The following is a 19,981-nucleotide window of genomic DNA, read 5'->3' on the forward strand; positions in this document are numbered from 1 at the left end:
GTGGGTGATTACAGGCACTGATGACAGGAAGGACGTTTTGTGGCATCACAGATAACTGTTGCAATCGGTGAACACAGAAGAAAACTGAAGATTGAATGAATGTAGGCCTGTGGTTCCAAACTTGAGGGCTAACATTAAAATATATTTCTTTTCTTCTTAAATAATCGAGTAGTTTGGTGTCTGGCCTCTGGAAAATGACATAATTAAAAATGAATTAATAATAACAAACCAGCTGAGTGGTCAGAGCATCGCCCCTTACAGCAGTTGAAGTAAAGGAAAGATCACAGTTTCTGTTTACAACTGTAAAAGTTTACAAACATGAAAAACAAAAAAATAGTGATTCAAAATGCAAAGATGAGCCATTTCTGGTACTTTCTTCAGCATTTCAGGATTCATAATGTAACTTTGAAAACAAAAAACAAAGAAACTCTGTGACATTTACTTGAAACTTGCACCACTTTGGGGCCTCTTCTCAATTTTCTCTCATTCTTATATAATTGGGCGGGGTGGATTTGTGTGGTCAAGAATTTGTATAGTAAAACATACAGAGCAGAGCTCCCATCGTTCTCCACACCTTCACTCCAGGACTCCTACTACACCCTAGAGGGATGAGTCGGTTCACACTGGGGAATAGTTTCAGGAGAGGGAAGTGTTTCTCCTGGAATCTCTGTGGTGTTCTAATAATAACGCCATGACTTCTTTTTGTTTTATACTTAATTTCAAAGGCATGAAATAGAAATGACCATAGGACAGGAGGGAGAGAGAAACAAGGATCTTAAGGAACAAAAGAAGGTAGCTAAAACATGCTTTTCTCCTTTTTCTGAAGCCAACTTTAAATTTAAAGGCTGTGAAACCCTGGTGCAGAGAAATGGGACACTTGTTTATTTTCCATCAGCCTGCTATGAAATTTGACTGACGATAAATCCAAACGAGTCCCCTGGTGCCAGTTGGTAAATGCTAGGAAACAGCCTCATTATTCACAAAATGAAACATGCAAATATTTAGCAAAGAATAAAAATAAATGAATAAATGTTGAACAGGTGGACAGAGTATAAAGATTTTCACACTTATTGATGTCTTCATGGAGTTTTTGTAATGCTACTTTTAGCAACTTCCTTATTGACAATCGGTCACCACAGCAGGCAGCACGTTTGATTTGATAGATTTATTTATGTAGGTGCCAGGTGCACTTCTTGACATCACCACAGAGGGATTTGTATCTCCTCCCCAGGATCCTTCTCCATTGTGAAGCGAATGAATAAACCACTGCAGTATTGAGCCACCAGAAATACAACGATAAAGTCAGCTTTCAAAAAACACCTTAATTTCAAATCTTTTCTTACGATTGAGATAATATGTGAAGACCTGAAACTAACAGTATACTCTCATTACATCAGCCAAACATGTCCTATAAAGAGTAAAATGCATGGATGTGTCAGTGCGTTTGGTCACACAGTATTTTAGTCCTGGTCAAGTTCTTAACATGGGGATCTTTGCTCAATAAGTTGCTATGGTCTACTGTAAAATTGTCTTATCTGAAAACAAATAAATTAAGCATCCAAAGCAAAAAGCAGAGGACTGTCTTAAGATCTTTCATTTTTGGAGCGTCTTCAGGTTGGGTATCATTGGTCTAAAGTGACTCAAATGTAGAGATGTCTCATGTATAAGTCCGGTTTCTGTTAGTTGGAGCAAAAGAGGTGTGTGTGTGTGTGTGTGTGTGTGTGTGTGTGTGTGTGTGTGTGTGTGTGTGTGTGTGTTAGTGTTAATCAGAATTTGAGAACAGCCTGACAAGCTTGAAAAGTGTGCATGCAACTTGAAACTATGTGTAAAAAACAAAAACAAAAACCACATTAATGACACAGCATCCGACGTTCAAGTAACATCGTTATCAGTGACAGGCTTTGGTTTAACGTGCCTGCGAGGAGCCGCTCAGCAGTGCAGAAAACAAGCCAAAAAGAACAAAAGAGCAACAGCACATTTCTTTCCTTTCAGAGGAGCCGTAATCATGTCAGTGCTGCTTGCTGCACTTCTTAACACCATTTTAATTGCCGTTACTGCAACATATTGAGCCTGGTCTGTTATTACATTATTTGTAACCCAAAACTTCATCAAATCATTCTTGCTGTCATTCATGCATTCGTGTGCAGCTCCAAGTGGAGTATTTTCCATTGAAACATACATTCAGTCATATTATTAGTTATTACATGCATTTATTTGAGGAACAAATTTTGCCATACATAACTTTGTGATTACCAGCACAGTTTAATTAAGTTAACAAATTATTCTTTAAAAAAAAGAAAAATCTAAAATTAAAGCATTACAAACAGTGGGAGCAAACTATCGTTTGGGTGTAGAAGAGCAGGAAGGTTGAATGCTGCTCCGTCGGCAGGAAAAGAAATCCAACCTGCCGGTATCTGCTTCAGGGAGGAATTATCAAAGTAGAGATACCGTCTAACTGCCCTGCTCTGAAAAACTATGGTCAGGAGTTGGATTTTTACAGACATCAGCACGTGATTCTGCTCAGACTGTGATCTCCTTTGGGCCTGTGGGGAAACAGCCATCACTGCCCCCTTGTGGCCACAGATTCACACAGCAGCGCAGCTTTAAAATATGTTGCCTCTTATGCCCACCGCTTCTTTGTTTTGCTGTTACCGTTTCTAATCATTCAATCTTATTTACCCTTCCTCTCATTTTTATTAGAGCCCCTCCCCCCTCAAAAAACAAAAGAAAAACTAAATATTTCCCCTAGTGTGATATGATATATACATCAAAAACTTTAAAGCAAACCCCTAATCAGAAGAAAGGAAAGGAAAATGGGGGGGGGGTGGGGGTCAAATAAATCAGAGGGCTCATAAAATAAATATAAAGTAATTGATTTCTCAAAACAGCCAAACAAAAAACCTGGACACCTGCCCCCTTAGGAAAAAAATCAAAACAACACTGAATCTGAAGTGGTGAGACTGAAGGCAACATGATGAGGAGCGAGAACATAGGGGAGAGATGGCACGAAGTGCCAGTGGAAGACTGAGGGACCGGAGGAAAAGAGCGGGGAGATGACGACTGAGACCAGGCTGTTTTTCCTTACACTTTCACACAACAAAGATCAATCGAATAAAGCAATCACTGAGCTGCAGAGAATCAAAGGAAAAACTGATTTTTGCCCCGTATCGCCCAGAAATAAATCAACCAAAATCAGACGTATACATTTCTGATATTCACTAAAGTTTTCTTTTCTTTTCAGCGGGGAACAAATCACCGACTCGGTGAACTCTAAAAAGCATTTTTATTGTAGCAGAAGCGAGCGGGAGACGGTTGCAGCTCCTCCGCGTCAGATCTGAAAGGTCTGAGCGGTGGTGGGAACGCCGATTCCTGAGGGGCCAAAGTGAGTACAGGAGGAGAAAACAAACAGGAGAGGTCACTTTGGCAGAAGTCCCTTAGAGTTTAAAGGAGGGAGTGGGAGACACGCACACAGAAAATGTTGACACTTAAACAGACACGTTAACAACTTCAGCTTCTGTGGATATAAAAGCCTTAAAGAGCGACCTACTCCAACCTCAAGTGTTTAAGCCAGCAGGTCTGATGGGCAGGGTCTACCACTGTTCTTTTGTCTTCTGTCACTTCACATCATCTGTTATTGTCTTTGTGTATGTATGTTACAAAAAATCCTTTTAATTACTTTTTTTTTTTTTTAATCATTGTGGAGACCTACAGAAGAGCGCAAGGAGCTGTGAGGAAGGTCCGTCTTTGGTTAGTGTTTCATCCTCTCTCTTTTGTCCCCACACTTCTCTTCATGTAAAGATTGCGGCTGACAAAATGTAGTGACAACAGGTTGAACTTTATTTCTCTCCCCCTCATTTCGCATATTCAATGTGCATGTGTGTTTCAGTGGTTGGGTGTAGTGTGGATGTGGAGGGTCTCCTTATGTCACAACTGAGCTCCACAGGCAAATCTTGCCCTTCAAGTCTTTTCCATTATTTGTTTGTATCTTCCTGTACAGAGCTGCGAGTTTAACACTGGGTCTTCTGTCCTTTATGAGAATGCTGTGTTGGAGGTTATGACAAAAACTTGAAGGGCAACCAGTCACGTAGCAAAGCCAGACAACTTATGCTGTTTTCACCTGTCCCGACAGTCCCTGTGGAAGCAGGAGAGAGGAGATAAACGTTTTAGAAACTGAACTTTGATCCGAACCACGTTTAAATATTTCATTAACCACACCATGAAGCTGTATTCATGTACACACCAGAAAATGGTCCATTTCACAATCATTTGCACTACAGAATATACTCTTTGTGGTTCAGTGGAGGAAATGTGAGCAAGATATACTTGTATATAAATCCACTTGGCCTTCACATATCAGCACAATCCAGCACCCCACACACACACACACTCTTATTACCAGTGAGCTGGCAGGCTAATGTCCGACTACAGAGCTGCCCCTCTGTTACACAAGTGTTTGAAAAGCTGCAGAGCATGTATGAAAACATCTTAACACTTCTCTTTGATACAAGCATTGCAACTAGTATGTATCATTTGTTTCTAGGCTACATGGATGATGACATTTAACACCTATTGTTTGCCCTATATAAGATCTGATTTATGACTGGATGTTATTGGTCATATGAGATTTAAGATTGTGCTGTTTCATTGTCTGATGAAGAGCAGACACTTGTGTTTTGCATCATTAATGTCATTATCTGCACATTTGGTCATTTTATTGCGTTTTAAGTTGTGAGAAATAAACTGTAAACTGAAATATTAAAAGAGCAGAAGCAGAAAACACAAAGTGCCTTTTCTGTCATTTTCGTGCTGTTTTTCTACCAGAAGGAGAATGTGCATAGAACGTGCTACATATTAGCACCAGCTTAACACTTTCCAGAAGCAGGTTCTGTAGCATTTTCTGCAAAGGGTTCTCACGTTATGGTTGGTCTTCATCAGTTGCATACTTTAGAGAATAAGGCTCGAACAAGTACACAAATATTTGTTTTCTAGCCACTAGAGCCGGATGAAGTCTCATGAAGGGCAGCTTTGAAATCCGGCCAATCAGAACTGACTGGGCTCTTTAGGTTTAAAGTAACTGAGGCTGACATGAGGGGCTGTTAGAGGGCAGGCAGAGACTCGTGTTTATTTGCTGATTAGCACAAACAGGAATTATGTTTTTTTTATAAGTTATAATGCAACAAAGTAGTATTGCTTCAAGCACACTCTGCAGCAGATTAATAGTGTGATAAATGCTCTATACCTCACGGTGCATCTCTCCCAGTCTCCAAACTGGCTTCCAGCAGCAGTTCCTCCAGGTCCTGTCCACAGCTGACACTCACTACACGAGTGACACATAAGAGACTTTAAAACAACCTTTCCACAACAACAACAACAACAAAAAAAAAATCTACTGAATGCGACCTGATTTAAAAAACATGACATCAGTGTTCACACATTCTCACCGTGCTCCATCACACAGCTGCCAGGCTTGGGGCTTTCAGTGTCGAGAAGATGGAGGGAGAACTCAGGTTTCAGGCCATTGGGCAGAGCAGCACCGAGCACCTCCCCTTCTAGAGCCTCAGCAAAACTCTCTCCCTCGTCTGCAGAGCTCTCGTCAGCCGATTCCTCCCTTTCAACCGGTGGATTTATTTGAGTGATGGCTTCAGGCCAAGATGAGGTGGGGTTAGGACTTTGTGTTGCATCTCCTGTTTGAGGATTTGACTCCTGTGCTCCACCCTGAGTGAGAGCTGGTGCCTGCAGATCAGTGTGGACAGAGGGGAAAGACTCTGCTTCCTGTTCATGTGCCTCTGGTTGTTGCTTTGGCCTTGGCTCCTCTTGGTTTGGCTGTTCTGTCTCTGCTAAACTGAGTTTTTCATTTTCTGGTAAGCTGACTAATATTTCCTGCTTCTCTTTCTGTAGAAGCGTCTCCTGTGTTTGGTGTGGTAAGCAGGCCTCCTCTGCCGCAGTTACTACATCATTTGGTAGCTGTTGCAGTCCAGATGTTAACAGTTCCTGCTGTGTAGGTAAACTAGTCTGGGGTGGATTCAGTTCCTCTGACTGTTCACGCTCTCGGGGTATCACCTGCCAATCATTTCCTACAGGACCTTTCGCCTCCTCTTCCTTTTTGTTTCCTTCTACACAAAGAGGCTCAGGTTGGGGGCTTTTAGGGCTCTCTGTTACCTGGTCTGATGAGGAATTTAAAGGCGGAGCTGGTGACTGTAGACTTGGATCTGTGTTTTCAGTTGTAGACTGTGGCTCTAGTTTGCAGGTCTGTGGAGTATTTAGTGCTAAAGGACTCTGCTCTGTCATTTTAGAGTCTGTCAAAAGAGCAGGTGAGTTCTCCTTCATTTCCTCCTGTGTCAGTTGGGTTTGTGTAGGTGTCTGAATTGTACACAGGGGTTGTGTCTGCTGTGTTGTGTCTGCAGGAGTCTTTGAGGGCTCTTTAGACTGGCTGGGAACAGCAGGCACACTTAACTGGAGCTGATGCTGTTCAGGGGGGCTCTCCACCCGGGTCACCATGAAAATCTTATGACCCCTCCCAGGGCTTGAGACGGATATGCAACGTCCAGGAGATGGAGGTGTGCCCGGAGGAGCTGTAGATTCTGTGACGGTGACAGAAATTACGCTTGACCCTTTGGACGGTGAGGCTGAGGATGTATGTGAGGCACTGAGTTGAGACTGTGCAACCCCTGGATGGGTATGAGTAGCAGTCTGGTTTGAGAGAGTGGAGGAGTTTGAAGTGGAAGATTTTGTTACCACCTCGCTTTCCTCCTCGTCCTCAGTGTCAGAGTCAGACTCCAGATGAGTCTGGGGAACATCTGAGTCAGAGCTCGCTCCTGACTGCCTGCTTGTCTGCGTTTCATTTCCTGCCGTTTCATCGTCTTTATCCTCTACGTCACCTCTCTCCTCTGATGCTGATTCGTGCTCCTCCTCTTCCTCCTCCTCTTCTTGCTCTTGCTCTGTGGCAATTTCAGCCATAGAGGCAGACTGCTTCATCTTCTGCTCATTATCCTCTTTTTCTTTAGCAAGGATGAAATTCCTCTTACAACCATTCTGGATCTCAGCCAGCAGGGCACGCTGTGTCTCAATAAAGCTCTTTACCTAAGAGACAAAAAAATCAAAAAATACAAAAAACACATTTCTAATATGCAAAACAGTCACTGTAACAGGGCCTTACTTCTTTCATTTGTTTTAGCAAGAAGTATGTTCTTTCACAACACAATCTTTTTTCTTTTTTTTTTAAAGGATGGCATCGTGCTGGCATAACAGATGGAGAAGATCATAAGTACCTCTCCCCAGAAAAAAGACGATTGTACTTTTGTTGGGGATTAACTAACAACTGAGATCTGTTGCCTATTGGGTATTTATCAGAGCAGTGCACATATCATATCATAATATCAGCATGGCTCATCAATTTCTTTTACAGTTTTTGGACAGGAGAAGTATTTGGCACCGTCCAACAAGCCACACTAAGCTATACCTAAACTGTAAATACCTGTATTAGGTTTTGGTCTTCTCACTGGAATTGCTGAAAATGAGTCATTTTATATACACTGAAAACATCACCTCCTCTCCTTATGAAGTTAAGGGGGCTTCGAAATCCAGGGAAAATATTGGCAAAGTACAAAGGCACCTAATTTCAACCCAACAAACACATTTGTACACAGCTGAAATGGGATAATGCTGCAGAAATATTTGGACTATGTTCAACCATCTCCTTCCTGTCCTCTCTACCCTTTACCATTTCTTATTCACATACTCACAGTTTCTTTCTTGGGCTCCCGGTCAAGGTCGAGACGCAGCAGAGAGGTGTTAACCTTCAGGGCAAGAGACAGGGCCATGAGGCCACCTGTTTTAATCTCATTCTCTCGAAGGTCCAGGCGCAGCAGTCTGGGGCTCTCAGCAATGAATTCAGCCACAGCCACAGCTCCTAGAGCACACAACAACAGGAGGCCAGTCAAAAATGCCAAAATCCAACACACACGCACACACCAGAAAAAACTACAGCTGAGGAACAAATACATCATTTCCTACCTTCACAGGACAGCTTGGTGGAAGCAAGGCCCAGCCTGAGCACAGAGCGGTTGGCGATCAGCCCGTCTTTCAGCTTGTGGACTCCTTCGTTACCCACCGAATTATGGCCGAGGTTCAGAGTCTCCAGACTCTGTGTGCATGGCTGAGAGGAACAATATTTAAATTACAAGTGGAAATAATAATGAATAACATAATCACAGTGTTTTGCTGTGTTTTTTAACAGTACAGGAATAAGTACAGAAGTACAGTACAGAATGTCTATTCTTATTTAATACACTTAATGTACAGAATTCACCTGCTTGCTGCATACATGCTACATACATGCACATTCACATAATGTACATAATATATAATGTTCTTCCTCTCTCCCCCCTTTTGCACAAGTTTAGGAGCGTGTCAGGTTACATTTCACAGTGTGTTATACTTGTATAACTACGCATGTGATGAATAAAGAACCTTGAACTTGAATAAGCTTTGTACATCTAGTGTAATTTTAGAAATGTCAAAAAATAAGCAACGTTGTACTTTATGCAGGATTCAATGCCTACATGAAGTGTTTACAGAAAGTCATTCTCTTTAAGTATCATTGAGATTTGTTTTAAAGGTCTCATCCCCAAGTAGGCAGTTTTGATATTACTTACTATTTACTCATCCATTAAGAGTATTTATTAAGATCATTCCTGTTAGCTAGTGCTAAAACGTCAAATGCCCATTTAAATGAGTGAGCACCAAGCCGTGCTGCTTTTACATTTTTGGGCAACATTATCATTTCATAACATTTTAGCAGCCAAGTAAACTGTGGTCAAATCCAGGGCTGTGAATGATTAGCCAAAACAATCAAAGGTTCTTTTTTATCTGTGAGAATTGAAATTTTAGGACATTTTGTTTGAACAAAACAAACAAACAAAAACAAAAACCAACAGACACATTTATTGGAAAAATCTCAGAAATACTGGTTTAAGTAATCGAAAGGCAAAGACCACCACAGGTTATAAAAATAAGTGAATCCCTCTTATAATTATTAACATGTGTGGTTTAAGCATAGTTATCTGCCACATTAGGTTTGATGATAAATTTTTAACCCATTTTACATTATTGCATTTCCTTTTCATGTAGCTTAAAGTAAATCCTGTTTTTATCTAAAAAAGTTTGCTTACAATAACAATTTGTTGAAAAGTTGTATCACAATGCAATCACACTGAACCTAAGAATCAAATAAAACCGATGGCTTTATGTACAAGATACAGGTATGGCTCTATGTAACAAATACAGTAACTGTGATATATACAAATCAGGGCCATTGCACCTCCTGTGGGCCCAAGTTCCAAAATTCCAGGCTTCAGAAAATGTAGCCAGTTGGCCAATGACACCACTGGTGCAAGAAGCTTTAAACAGAGCTGCACACTCTACTGTATGCAATGGAAAACAGCACTTGTCTCCAATAAGATATCCTTATTTTGGACTTATCAAACAGTGTCATGTAATGCAAGTTGCCTTTTTGTCCACATAACAAACACGTCCACTTTAAAGACCATTAACATTGAACCTCAGTTTGATAAAGCATGAAACCTGGATGTTGTCATTCTGATGCTGCCAGTTACGTGGGTCCAGAAGGAAGCGTCTCTATGGCTACGGTAGCTTTTATGTATCACATGATGGGAGCTGGCTATTAAAATGAAATTCAAAAACTACATCATAGGTTAAAAATGACAAACAGTGAAGCGTAACTGCAGCCCTGCCCATAATGAACATAACTACACCAAGTCAACAAAATTAACCAAATCTCATTAATCACCATCAATAAACTGGAAGTAATGAGATCAACAAATGTACTGCAGTGGATTCATGCAGTCATTTATGTTATGTTAGTTTTTTCTTTTTTAATATACCCAATGGTTTGCAACAAGACCTCTGACCACTACATACAAACAGAAAAAAGGCAGTTATCTGTCCTTGACAAGGCTGAAGATGGAATGACTCATCAGAGTCTGTAGTACTAACACAATAAAAAGATGGAAGGAAAGGACACTGAGAGGAACAGATAATGACATTCAATCCCTCAATGACAGATGTGCGACTTCAGCAATGGATTATCTGTAACTAACCACTATGAATTTATTCCAGGTTGAACTGGAAATGGCACGACCAGGACATGAGATCACATTATTCACTTAGTGAAATACGTCAACACAAAATGTCAGGTGTATTAATGACAAGTTTATGCGGAAATGTCCAGTCAAATCAGACGTCATAGCACCTGTTTGCACAGCACACTAACACACCAGCTACACACCTGTCTAAAGTAATTGAACAGCAGTTTCCAAAAGGATATGCAAGTATGAATGCCCATGAGGAAAATAAACAGAGTTCTAAGTCTTATTTGTCCAGACATTAAGGAGTGTGAAACATAGCCTGTGCAACCTGAGGAGAAACTGGAAACCCCCAACCTTGCTACGTCTGCTTCAAGCAGGGTCCTGGATGTGACTCACCATTATTCCAGTAAAGATGACATGCTTTATGGGTAAAATGTATTACAATAATTAAATTACAGTCATAAACATTGACTGAGGTAGAATTAAAATGTGCACATGTGCAGGAAAGTGAGCCCTAGCTGGGGGTGGAATATCCTAGCAGGATATTAAGAAACGAAGAAATAAATAGCAGACTTCTATTCGGATCACTTATCTGACAGAGTTTATAAAAAAATAAATAAATAAATAAAAAAAAAAAATTGCCTTCCAGGTGCTTTTTTCTTTTCTTCTTTTTCTAAGTTTACACACATGGGCTGTTAAAACCTTCAATCAATGTGCCTGACTTCACTGTGACCAAGTGTGTGTATCTGTTTGTGTGTGTATACCAGTGCAGCAGCAAGGTAGCCCATGCCATTATGCGTGAGCTGGTTGTTCCATAGCACCAACGTGACGAGGCCTTTCCTCTGTTCTTTTAGTCCCTCACACACATAGGCCAGACCTGCACAGAAACACACACAGACCGAGTTCTGATGAGCATCTAGAAGATTACTGTAATGTTGATGAAGTGCAGTGGAAAAAACTTTAGCAACTGTAAACTGTAAAGCCCATATTAATATCCCTATGCATTGTCACAACTTCTATTGATATAAAGAAGACACATTTGAGGATTTTTAGGACCCCTTTAATGTCACTTTAAATGAAATCTAAAAGTGAACATGCAACAGAAATACAAAATATATTTCTTCTGCATAAATACATTTGCTTTAGCTTAAAACGAACAGTAAGGAAAATGGTTAAGTAAAAAACAAGCCAAAAAAAAAAACCCCACACCATTTAGCCAGAAAATGAAATCGGCAGCATCAACATGGTATGATTTTTAATTTGAGAAGTAGATAAAAATGAAATGGTTATGAAAAATAATATTCCAGTGTTTCCTCAATCTGTGGGCCAGTGCCAGGACAAAGTAACAGGAATTATTATTAACAGTAAACAGTAATAACAACATATTATTATTATTATCACTACTACTACTATTGTTGTTCCTATCGTTAATATTATAATTCCTTTTTTTTTCTAAAGACAGAAGTGACAACATATCTAATTAGCCTATTGTTACCATTAACCACTAAGATACATGTAATTATTGCCTTGAAGGCCTGAAGTGTTAGTCAGACTACAAGGGAAAAATAGAGTTCATTATGTTATGACTAACGAGTGGTTCAGCTAATATCTGCCCCCTTAAGTTATTATTATAGTAGACTTAATCATCAATCGCTGTATGTACACCAACTGCAACAACAGTGATTCAGTGCTCCCCAAAATACTGCAGTCTTAAAGTATGCAGTAGCATTATGGTGCCTAAATGTGTAGCAGGAGTAAAAATAACATTTTTGCACAGTGCTGTAACTAAAACATTTCAATTAACTGAAGATCCTTAGGCCACCCTGTGTGTGAGACCATGTACTTCTTATAGCTTTCATGGCAAGGTTTTTCCTTAATAAAATCAATCTCGCCAGCCACTAAAGCCATTTTGTCTTATCCGAAAGGACACTCACCAGGATTGTTTCTTTAAGTGGAGTTTCATTTAATTTTCATTTAATCAGGCTAAAATCAGTATATGTATGTTAAAGCTCGCAGCTGCCTTAATATGAAGATACTTCTGTTCAATACCTAATGTTATTTTACTGGTTTGTGTATTAGCTTTCACTTGTTTGCACTGCTTTAATTTTGTATTATTTAGCATTTTGTGTTTGCCTGCTTTTGGTTTTACTGCTCGTTATACAAATTTTTAATATCTGAATATGATCTACTTCTTTTATGTTGCCCCTTTGCTGAGACTGAAGGATTTTTAAAAAAGTTTCAGTGAAACAATATTATGGTACATAGAGCAAACAAATCTAACAACAAATACCACCCCGATGAAACAAAACTGTAAATAAATAAATAAATAATGATGGTACTTGTTACTGTGTCAGAGCACTATTACTGCTTCTTACCAGAGTCCAGGATGTGATTATTACGTAGGTCCAGGATCTGAATGTTGTAGTTAAACTTGAGCAAATTGCCAAGTTGGGCTGAGTCCTGCAGGCCATTGAGCTTGTTGTCAGCAAGGTACAACTCCCGGAGGTTCATATTCATCTTCAGAGCTGTAGCTGTATCAGTGAGATGAAAAACAAAAGAAAAGTGAGGGAAGAAAAGGTGAAGAGGTTAAAGAAAACGGTAAAAGGAATAATAATTTTATGTTTAATCAGATAAAAAGCTTCTCTGAAGGTGAAATAAAGCTCCACTTGCTATTGTACATCCTCTGTCACGCCCTAGTACTTTGGCTGACTTACCCAATAACATGAGTGGTCTGCCAGAGAGGCCAGCGTTCTCCAGATGGAGGACTGCCAGGCTGCCACTGATCCTGAGCGCTCGTGCTACAAAGGGAGCCGAGTGGTCCAGTAGGGGAGTGTTACGGGCATCAAGATACTGCAGAGAGCTCGTCTGAGGGGGAAACACCAACAGAGGTGCAAATTATTGGCTATACAACATAAACATCCCCAAGCCCAAAACAATCCACATTACTGTGATGAAAACAATCACAGCATGCCTCTTGGAATGAAATAAAATCCTAGTGCAAAGGCCAAGCAGGATAAATATGTAAGTGACTGAGTAAAATAGCCAAAACACACAGAAACATGCAAACTTTTAGTGGAACTGCTTTGATTTTAATTGAAGCCAACATAAAGGCAATGAGAAGTAGTGTTGTTATTTATGTAACCCGAGGCAGATCTCAGGGATTGAAGGACATGCACTTGCCGAAGCATTTGTTAATTCGATTCCATTTACTTCATTGAAATGAGTTATGAGTTTTCATTGATAATGTTCAAGCTGTGCAGCATTGCTTCATAAATCAGACGGTCATTGCTCGGAGACAGGGAATGCCTTTTGGTCCAAGCACTGATCAAATGCCAAAGAAGTTTCCCACACATAGTTTTGATTACAGTAAGACCGTTGTACACAGTTACCACATAATCACTGACTGTGATTAAGAATGTGGTGTTTTTCCCTCTAGGATTAAATTAATGACCCAAATGGAAAATAAAAACAAATGAGTAGGCCACAATAATAATAAAGAGTGCAAAGTAATTTGTTACTCTGCAGACAGTTTGCATACAGAACAGATCCACAGAAGATAGCCCTCCACTCTGTGATGAGCCACCTGGAGCAGCAGCAACGCTACATCCGAATGCTCTTAGTGGATTACAGCTCAGCTTTTAATACAATCATTCTGGATATTCTCATCACAAAACTGGTCACTCTTGGCCTCCTCCCTCTCACGTGTGCCTGGATAAAGAACTTTCTCACTAACTGGCCCCAGACTGTAAGACTCGGCCCTCATCTCTCCTCCACTCGCATGCTGGGCACTGGCTCCCACAGGGCTGTGTGCTGAGCCCCCTCCTGTATTGCCTCTGGACCCAGGACTGCAGTTCGACCCACAACAGAAACCTCATCATCAAGTTTGTTGATGACACCACGGCAGTTGGACTCATCTCAAAGGGAGACGAGGCAGCCTACAGAGAGGAAGTCCTGAAGTTGGCAGCATGGTGTTCAGAGAACAACCTGGCAGTGATCACCAAGAAAACCAAAGAGGTCACTGTCGACTTCAGGAGGCACAGCACTGACTTAGCTCCCCTATACATCAAAGGTGAGTGTGGGGGGGGTCCACACCTTATGGTTTTCAGAGTCCTCATCTCCACTGACATCTCCTGAACAGACAACATCACAGCGGCTGTCAAGAAGGCATCAGCTGCACTTCCTGATGGTCCTCGGGAAGTACAAACTGGACTGCAAACTGCTGCTGACCTACCGCTCGTCCATTGAGAGTCTGCTGACATACTGCATCACAGTATGATACGGTAGCTGCACTAAGGTGAATAGAGTGAGGTTTCAGAGTGTAGTCAAGGCAGCACAGAAGATCACAGGATGCCCTCTCCCCTCCCTGATGGACATTTATTTCTCACGCTTCCTCAGCAGAGCAACAAACATCATCAAGGGCAGTTCCCACCCTGGTTTTGACCTGTTCAACCTGGTTCCCTCAGGGAAGCGCTACAGGTGCATAAGCACAAAGACTATCAGACTCAAGAATACTTTCTTCCCAAAACTCCTTCAACTCACACATGCACTGACAACACAGTTCCACCACCCAATCCAAGGACTTCCCTCTATACACAGACTACATAACTACCATTACCAATACTTAATTTTTGTGCAATACCCCAGACTGTAAATATATCACACTATTTTCCCCCCCGATTCGTATATTTTATATTTTTGAATACTGCTCATATGTATACAGTGCTGCAGAACCCCCCTTTCTTTTCCCACATGTCTGCACTGAGTGGGAGATGCTCAGTATCTTATTGTACATGTGCACAGTGACAATAAATTGCATTCTATTCTATCCTATTAGTGCTGTTCACCGCAGTACACCGAGCCAACCTAACACACAAAAATCTCTGCTTTTTCATAAAAGTTTGAATAGTTTGGGAGGTTTTTTTGGGTTATGAGTCACACTTACGACAAAAAACAAACCAACAAACAAACGAAAGAACAGTAACCAGTAACTCCACATAGTTTGCTTTGATTAAACAACAGCTGTTCACATCAATGTGTTTTCTCTCATGTGCTGCTGTCGTCCTTATATATCAGTGTGTTTAGCCGTTAGTGATTTGAATTCTTAATAGTAATAAGTGATGACTGACGTCAAAGGGTGACTTATGTTTGCAGCAGCACTGACGATGAAAGGTCAGAGATAAGAAACAATACAGAATCTTGGTCTTTTCCCCCTAGACACAAAGCAATGACTAACACAACACAAGTAAGCAACAGTTTGAGCTTCAGCCTGAAGAGCTTTCTCACTAAAAACAAAGCCTTTTTACATTTTTCAATCACTTGTGTAAATTGTCTTCAGTGACTTTTCTGAGGACAGATCTTATTTCTTTCAGTCATTCCATCATCTTCTGTCACAGTTCAACTATTGTTTTACTACTTGTTTTTTTCATGTGCAAAACAAAAGCACATCCTCTTGATTTTAAGGTTTTCTAAATCAGCACATAACAGAAAACTGGTCCTAGTGGGACTATTAGAAGGAAAAAAAAAACGCTAAGGAGTTGCTCACATCATTGTAAAGAAATTCTGGCACACTCTGTTCTATTCAGTTCATTGAGATTTGCAAGGATTTATTCATGTACAGCTCTTTTAAGGACCAGTGACAGCGTTTCATTCAGGGTTGACATTCACCTTGATTCTTTTCTTTTTCAGCATTTCTGTTGTAGACCTGCTGCTGTGCTTGAGATCCTGTTGCATGACACAATATCAGACACGCTTCAGCTGTCAGACAGATGGCCTCACATTCGACTCCTTGGTACTTTGGTATAAAGACGAGTTGACAAACAACTCAATAACTGCAAGATTCCCAGGTCATGTGGCCGCAAAACAAGCCTCGCTTTGCAGACCCTAACTGATACTTACCCCAATTTCTTTTACTAAATACCAAGAATGTCCTTCATTTTTCACACACTGCTTTGACACTATGTCCCAATGCACTTCATTTAGTGTGCTTACTTTTATAATCTCTCTTTTTTAAATCATGTGTTATTTTAGAATGATGAATGTTTAACTGACTTTCTTTTTTTAAATTTAGTGACAGTCGTTTTCATTTATTTAACTTTAAATTTGTTTACTAGTTGTTATTGTGCCAGGTTAGCTCCTACTATTGCAGTTTGCATTACTAAGAGCCTGATGACCACTTTTTCCTGAAGGGTAGCTGTATGGGCAGAAACAACCCTCCTGGTCTTTCAAGGGTTAAGAGTTCAACTCTGCTCAACACCATGACCTTTGCACACTGTAGTTGTTGGTGTATGGGAGGATGATCTCTCACCTTTCGCATCATGTGAGCTGCGGCCTGCCATCCTCGTGTGCCAATGTGCTTGTTGAAGGAGATGTTGAGATGTGTGGCCGACTCATAGTACTCTATCATGTCAAAGAGAGCTGAGGCACCCTGAGGGGGAGGAAGAGGGAGAGAATAGGAGAAACATTAACCAACAGATTAAAATCTAACAACTTAAAGAACTCTCACAGTTGGTCCATAGTGTTACAACGCTGGAAGAGATGTTGTAATGCAGCTTGGAGCAGTTGTAGTTGCCAGGGTAACAATCCCTCAAGGCAGGTGAGAAGTGCTGAGGTTCAGACAAGGTTCAGTCCACAAATTCTGACAACTTGCAATTCACCTATGCATGGTACAATCAATGTTCCCTCTAATGTTTCATGTGTCTGAGCGAACACGCAAACTCCCTGAGCGGACCCTTGGAGCACTGTGAGCAACAGTAGACGTGTGCACTGTGGTCACGCCAGCACTGAATCCATCCAAGTTACATGGTTTATTGAAATAATCAAATTACAGCATTTACATTTATGTTAGACTACTTACAATGAAAATTTAAAAAAAGAAATCTTGTTCATGACCTGTGTAGTATGTTAACACTACTGGAAGTAAAAATAACTTAAACTCCAATTTTGAAAACACAAGAATATATATATAAAGCTCTGACTTGCATTATGAGTATGAGCCTGTGGTCTGGGAGAGAGTCCTGTAACTCTGTCTGCAAAATACAGTATATAATGATTGTTGGGCAATTAAATATATAGTTACTTCTTCAAAAAAGTAACTGAGTTATGCAAACAACAAAGTTTTTTGCAGCTGTTTACCTAAAAATGCAGCCAAGGCATTTTTTTTAAATAAACAGTTAAAACTATTTTAAGAATAATCAGCTGTTCTGCATCAAATCTGATGCCACACAAATCATTTGTGCCACTCCAAAAAATAATTTCTGTCCACTATGAGATAAAGGAGAACAACAGCCTGATACCTGCAGGCCTGACGACAGGAGATGTATCACTCCTGTAACACCTGTAACATTCAGTAGTCGCATCATTGTTCTGGCAGACGCAACAAAACTATTGACAACACTACACACTAACTACGCAAGATTTGCGCTAAATGTGGCAAATCTCTCACATCTCAAAACACCGCCACAACTCCTAAAACTTCCCCCCTTCCTAAACAACTAAATGCCATGTTACCATATAATTTTTTGATTGGTCGACATGGTACATTTTTCCACCAATAGGAAAGGGCAGGCTTTTTTGGTCTTGTCTTTGCTCACAGGCAGAGAGTGTTTTCGAGCGCTTTCCTTATAAAACGCCGTTTTTACTGTTTCTTCCCGCAGTAAATATAAACAACGATAGCATTCAGGAAGAAAACCAAACATTGCATATATTTTATCATAACTCCGGTTTTACGTGGCCTATCAACACAATTTAAAAACAGGTATAAAGTCCACACTTTTCCCGTCAATTGTTCCGTCTGTCCTGCTCACATCTCCAATGGTTGTACACGTTGTCCTTAACGTGGCTTCACTCCACATCAGCCACGCCGCTTTGCTAGCTAAAACAATTTAATTTCAATTCAGGTTAGATTTTTTTTTTTGTGCGCAACGCAGATTTTCTGTGCACAGAGACCGTGCCAGCAGTGCGCAATTGCGCACGCGAGCAGCTTAGAGAGAACATTGGGTACAATCATCACCTTCACAGGCTTCCTAAATAAAACCAGCCTCACCAACAGCTGTCATCACTGGTGACATGGTCATGCACTGTGAAATCATCCCTAACAGTGAGACTGTGAATAATGAGCTCGATTTTAACTCCCTGAGCTGTCAGAGTTTGTGTTTGGGGTGAGTACCTGAACTGTGGTTAAACTACTGTTCTTCTACACCCAGCACACTTAAACACTGAGGATTTTGGCACTGACCTCTCATTCTACTTAGCGGATTTGGCTTCCTGCAACTTTATCCTTTTAAACAACACGAAGTTCATGTAGAAGAGTCACTGTTTTGACACATTGGAGGAGGTCTGGTGCACTTTGTGATCACACATGAAACTGTGAAAAAGAAGCTGAAAAGGTTCACGCTTTGAATGGAACTGTGTAAAGGCTCTTTTGGTTGAAAAGTAAAGTACAAAATGCTTGATTAACTTGACGTCCATCAAGCAACATCATCATGTTGTTTCTGAAATATTCCAGAGTACTGCAAAAACCAAAGTGCTGTGTGATTGTAAGACTCCAAATGTGCGTGGTAAGAATCAGAGGCAGGACTAAAATTAAATATCAGGTGATCAAGGATGACATAAGTGCACTCATGATCAGTGTTTTAATCTGGCTTTAATAATGATGTCAGAGGGGCAACTCAGTATATCAGTAATTCCTGAAAAACTACATAAAGATGATGGCACCGTAGTGAGGATGGATGTCTGGTTCTTTTGCTTTTCCTATTTTCCAAATATAACTCATAGCTGAGCATATCAGCTTGCTGCTGCAACACTAGATCTCATGACTGGATTCTGTGTTTCTCATCTGTTTCAATGGAAAAAATAAATAAATAAACATACAATAATATCGAAATAAATAAATAAACTGACCCCACAACTGATCAACCAACTGCAGGAGGTGATCCAGATTAAATGTGAGATTATCCTTTTCTGATGCTGATAAAAACTAACAAAGTCAGACAGGCTATGCTACTGCATAGTATCTCCTAACCTTTCCACTTTGCATTCGTTTATACTGGAAGACATTACCGAGTATACAGCAATGTGTGTTTATCTACAGGGTGGAGGAAGATGAGTCATTCAGTCCAATAAAAGCCATCCTGTAACTCTGCTTCCCGTGCTTGCGCCTTCACAGGCTTCTTAAAACATCTCTTTCTAACCATTTTTCTCCTTTCATCTTCCCATTTCATTCCCAACAAGACGCCACTGCTGCACAGTCGAGTCAAGTACGAGCCAAATCAAGCCATCTACTGTATACCTCTCACACCCACTCAAAAATGAACCCATCCTCTTCCCGAGTCGATTTATTTTCTATGCCAGCTTCCTCTAATCCCAGCTCATCCGGCAACACTACTTCAGTATTTTCTCCTTTCAGAGCTTCATTTCATCTCAGCCCAAGGCGAGACACTTGCCTGAGACTGAAAAACTGCTCTCTGGTGACTCAGTCGATGACTCATTCTGCCACTTTATTCACATTTCTGGGGTAATGTTGCATGTTGGGTGAAATTAAAAAAAAGAAACAAAAAACAACAACAACAAAAACCATCACTCTACACTGTTACTTAATTATATATATTTTTTAGATTGTATGGTTTTTTGGACTGAAATAAAATGACACATAATGTCTCTCCAATTTAATTAGTAGAAGAACTTGTGAGATGGAATGCGGTGATACAATTTTTGCGGTATCGGTGCTCCGGAGCTGATAATGCACTCTTTAAGCCCTACACAAAACATCTGCCAATATTTGCGCAGAAGCCCTTCAGCACTGGTAGAAAAATGTTATCCATTTGGTTGTCTGGATATGTTTATCTAGTGCATGAAAACTGATCCATGGCTCACTGCAT

At 40.5% G+C, this 19,981-nt stretch overlaps 1 protein-coding gene across 1 annotated transcript in view; it reads right to left on the minus strand.

The window, feature by feature from the left end:
• Window positions 1–382: 382 nt before the first annotated feature.
• ppp1r37 (protein phosphatase 1, regulatory subunit 37) overlaps window positions 383–19,981 on the minus strand; it is a 49,148-nt gene continuing 29,549 nt past the window's right edge. Inside the window, exons 5-13 of the mRNA XM_085370043.1 lie at window positions 16,411–16,530; window positions 12,821–12,971; window positions 12,482–12,637; window positions 10,871–10,983; window positions 8,014–8,155; window positions 7,743–7,909; window positions 5,442–7,080; window positions 5,240–5,317; window positions 383–4,132 (exon numbers count right to left, since the gene is read on the minus strand). Of these exons, the coding sequence (XP_085226169.1) occupies window positions 5,241–5,317; window positions 5,442–7,080; window positions 7,743–7,909; window positions 8,014–8,155; window positions 10,871–10,983; window positions 12,482–12,637; window positions 12,821–12,971; window positions 16,411–16,530 (2,565 nt within the window). The 3' untranslated portion in view covers window positions 383–4,132; window position 5,240. The remainder of the gene's footprint in view (window positions 4,133–5,239; window positions 5,318–5,441; window positions 7,081–7,742; window positions 7,910–8,013; window positions 8,156–10,870; window positions 10,984–12,481; window positions 12,638–12,820; window positions 12,972–16,410; window positions 16,531–19,981) is intronic.

The sequence above is a fragment of the Diplotaxodon limnothrissa genome, linkage group LG14 (assembly GCF_057381915.1).
Source record: "Diplotaxodon limnothrissa isolate DT_005_m linkage group LG14, D_limnothrissa_male_GT1.1, whole genome shotgun sequence".
NCBI classification, from domain to species: Eukaryota; Metazoa; Chordata; class Actinopteri; order Cichliformes; family Cichlidae; genus Diplotaxodon; species Diplotaxodon limnothrissa.